This window comes from Trypanosoma theileri (genome assembly GCF_002087225.1).
Source record: "Trypanosoma theileri isolate Edinburgh chromosome Unknown TM35_Tth_47_V1, whole genome shotgun sequence".
NCBI classification, from domain to species: Eukaryota; Euglenozoa; class Kinetoplastea; order Trypanosomatida; family Trypanosomatidae; genus Trypanosoma; species Trypanosoma theileri.
In genome coordinates, this window is record NW_021639889.1 from 107,352 (window position 1) to 108,700 (window position 1,349).

At 46.7% G+C, this 1,349-nt stretch overlaps 1 protein-coding gene across 1 annotated transcript; it reads right to left on the reverse strand.

Annotated features, from left to right (window-relative positions):
• Window positions 1-306: 306 nt before the first annotated feature.
• On the reverse strand, window positions 307-1,347 carry TM35_000471460 (uncharacterized protein; the record flags this gene model as incomplete). Its single annotated transcript, XM_029030406.1, has 1 exon — window positions 307-1,347. A coding segment is annotated over one exon (1,041 nt), but the record flags the coding sequence as incomplete, so codon positions are not given.
• Between the last annotated feature and the right edge of the window lie 2 nt (window positions 1,348-1,349).

Here is a 1,349-nt window from a genome sequence, read left to right on the forward strand (position 1 = left end):
TCTAGTTTATGTATATTAAATTACTGTGTACACACACACACATCTGTGTGTACTAGCAAGAGATGTATACCGTCAGTGAGCAGAACAGCCCAGTTTTCTGCACACACACACAACGGGAAAAGCAAGTAATGAAATTATTAGAAAAAGAACACACACATAAAAGTGAAAAGAAAAGAAATTCGAATTAGAAGAGAATGCAGGTAAACAGATTATTATTTTATTCATCCATGGAGTGGATATACGCAATTATGATTATGTTAGTTTAACCATTATTATTATTATTTGTCCTCAAGTGAGTCTCACCGTTCAGTACAGGGTAGCGGAGAACAACACAACCACAATCAGCAGCGGTGCTGCAGTGCGCATCCACACAGGACTGACACTGCTGTCAACATTAGCCTTGTTATTCTGCATAGTGGATGCGATGTTGTTGATCTCTGCGTTGGGTGCAGGAGATGGAGTGGGGTTTGCTGCTTCAGTGACAGTGTTCGTGCTTGAAGAAGAAGACTGTTCCGTAGCATCACTGGGTTCACTTTCTCTCGTTTGACCATGAGACTCAGAGGAGACAGTATTAGTATTAGCAGACGGTGTGGTCACAGAGGGTTCACTCCCTTTTGCAGTAGATTCTTCTTCTGCTGCTCCTTCACCGGCATTCTGTGTGCTGGTAACTGTTGCTGTTGTTGTTACGCTGGGAGCAGGCACGTCTTGTGCGGGAGTAGTTATTTTGGTTGAAGAAGAAGAAGTTTCACGTTCGGAGTGAGAGAATGATGAATTATTTGCCGTACTTGGTATAGGCACAACATGTTTACCTTCTTTAAGAAGGTCATCTGAAGTTCGATCATCAGTTTGCCCTTTCGTCTTCAATTGAACACCATCTGTTGTATTTGAATGATTGACTTCGGCGTGTTCTTCTGCACCTTCGCCATCCCCAGGGCCTATAGACTCCGGACCAGGGCCTGCAGGTGCGCCTGGTCCTCCTTCCAGTTTTTGGTTTGTTACTTGCTTTCCCGGTCCTCCCTGTTGACCATTACCGTTTTCACTACCACCACTTGACTGACGTGAATCGGTACCACTTCCAGAAGGAAGGTCCCACAAATAATCACCCCAGGCGGTTTTACTATTAAAAAGAGCCATCACTGCCTTTGGCTGTCCATTAACAGTAGTAGCAATGATTGCAGTTCTCGTTGTTGTCGCTGCGTAATCATTTACCCTTGCGGTACGCTGGCGGCAGAGGTCTGCGTACTTCCCACATGCAGACACACGGCTGCCCGCACCGCATGTAAGCCACTCGCTCTCAGCAGCGGGGCGTACACGCAGCGCACCGCCGGCCCCGCACGACACCTCCACAG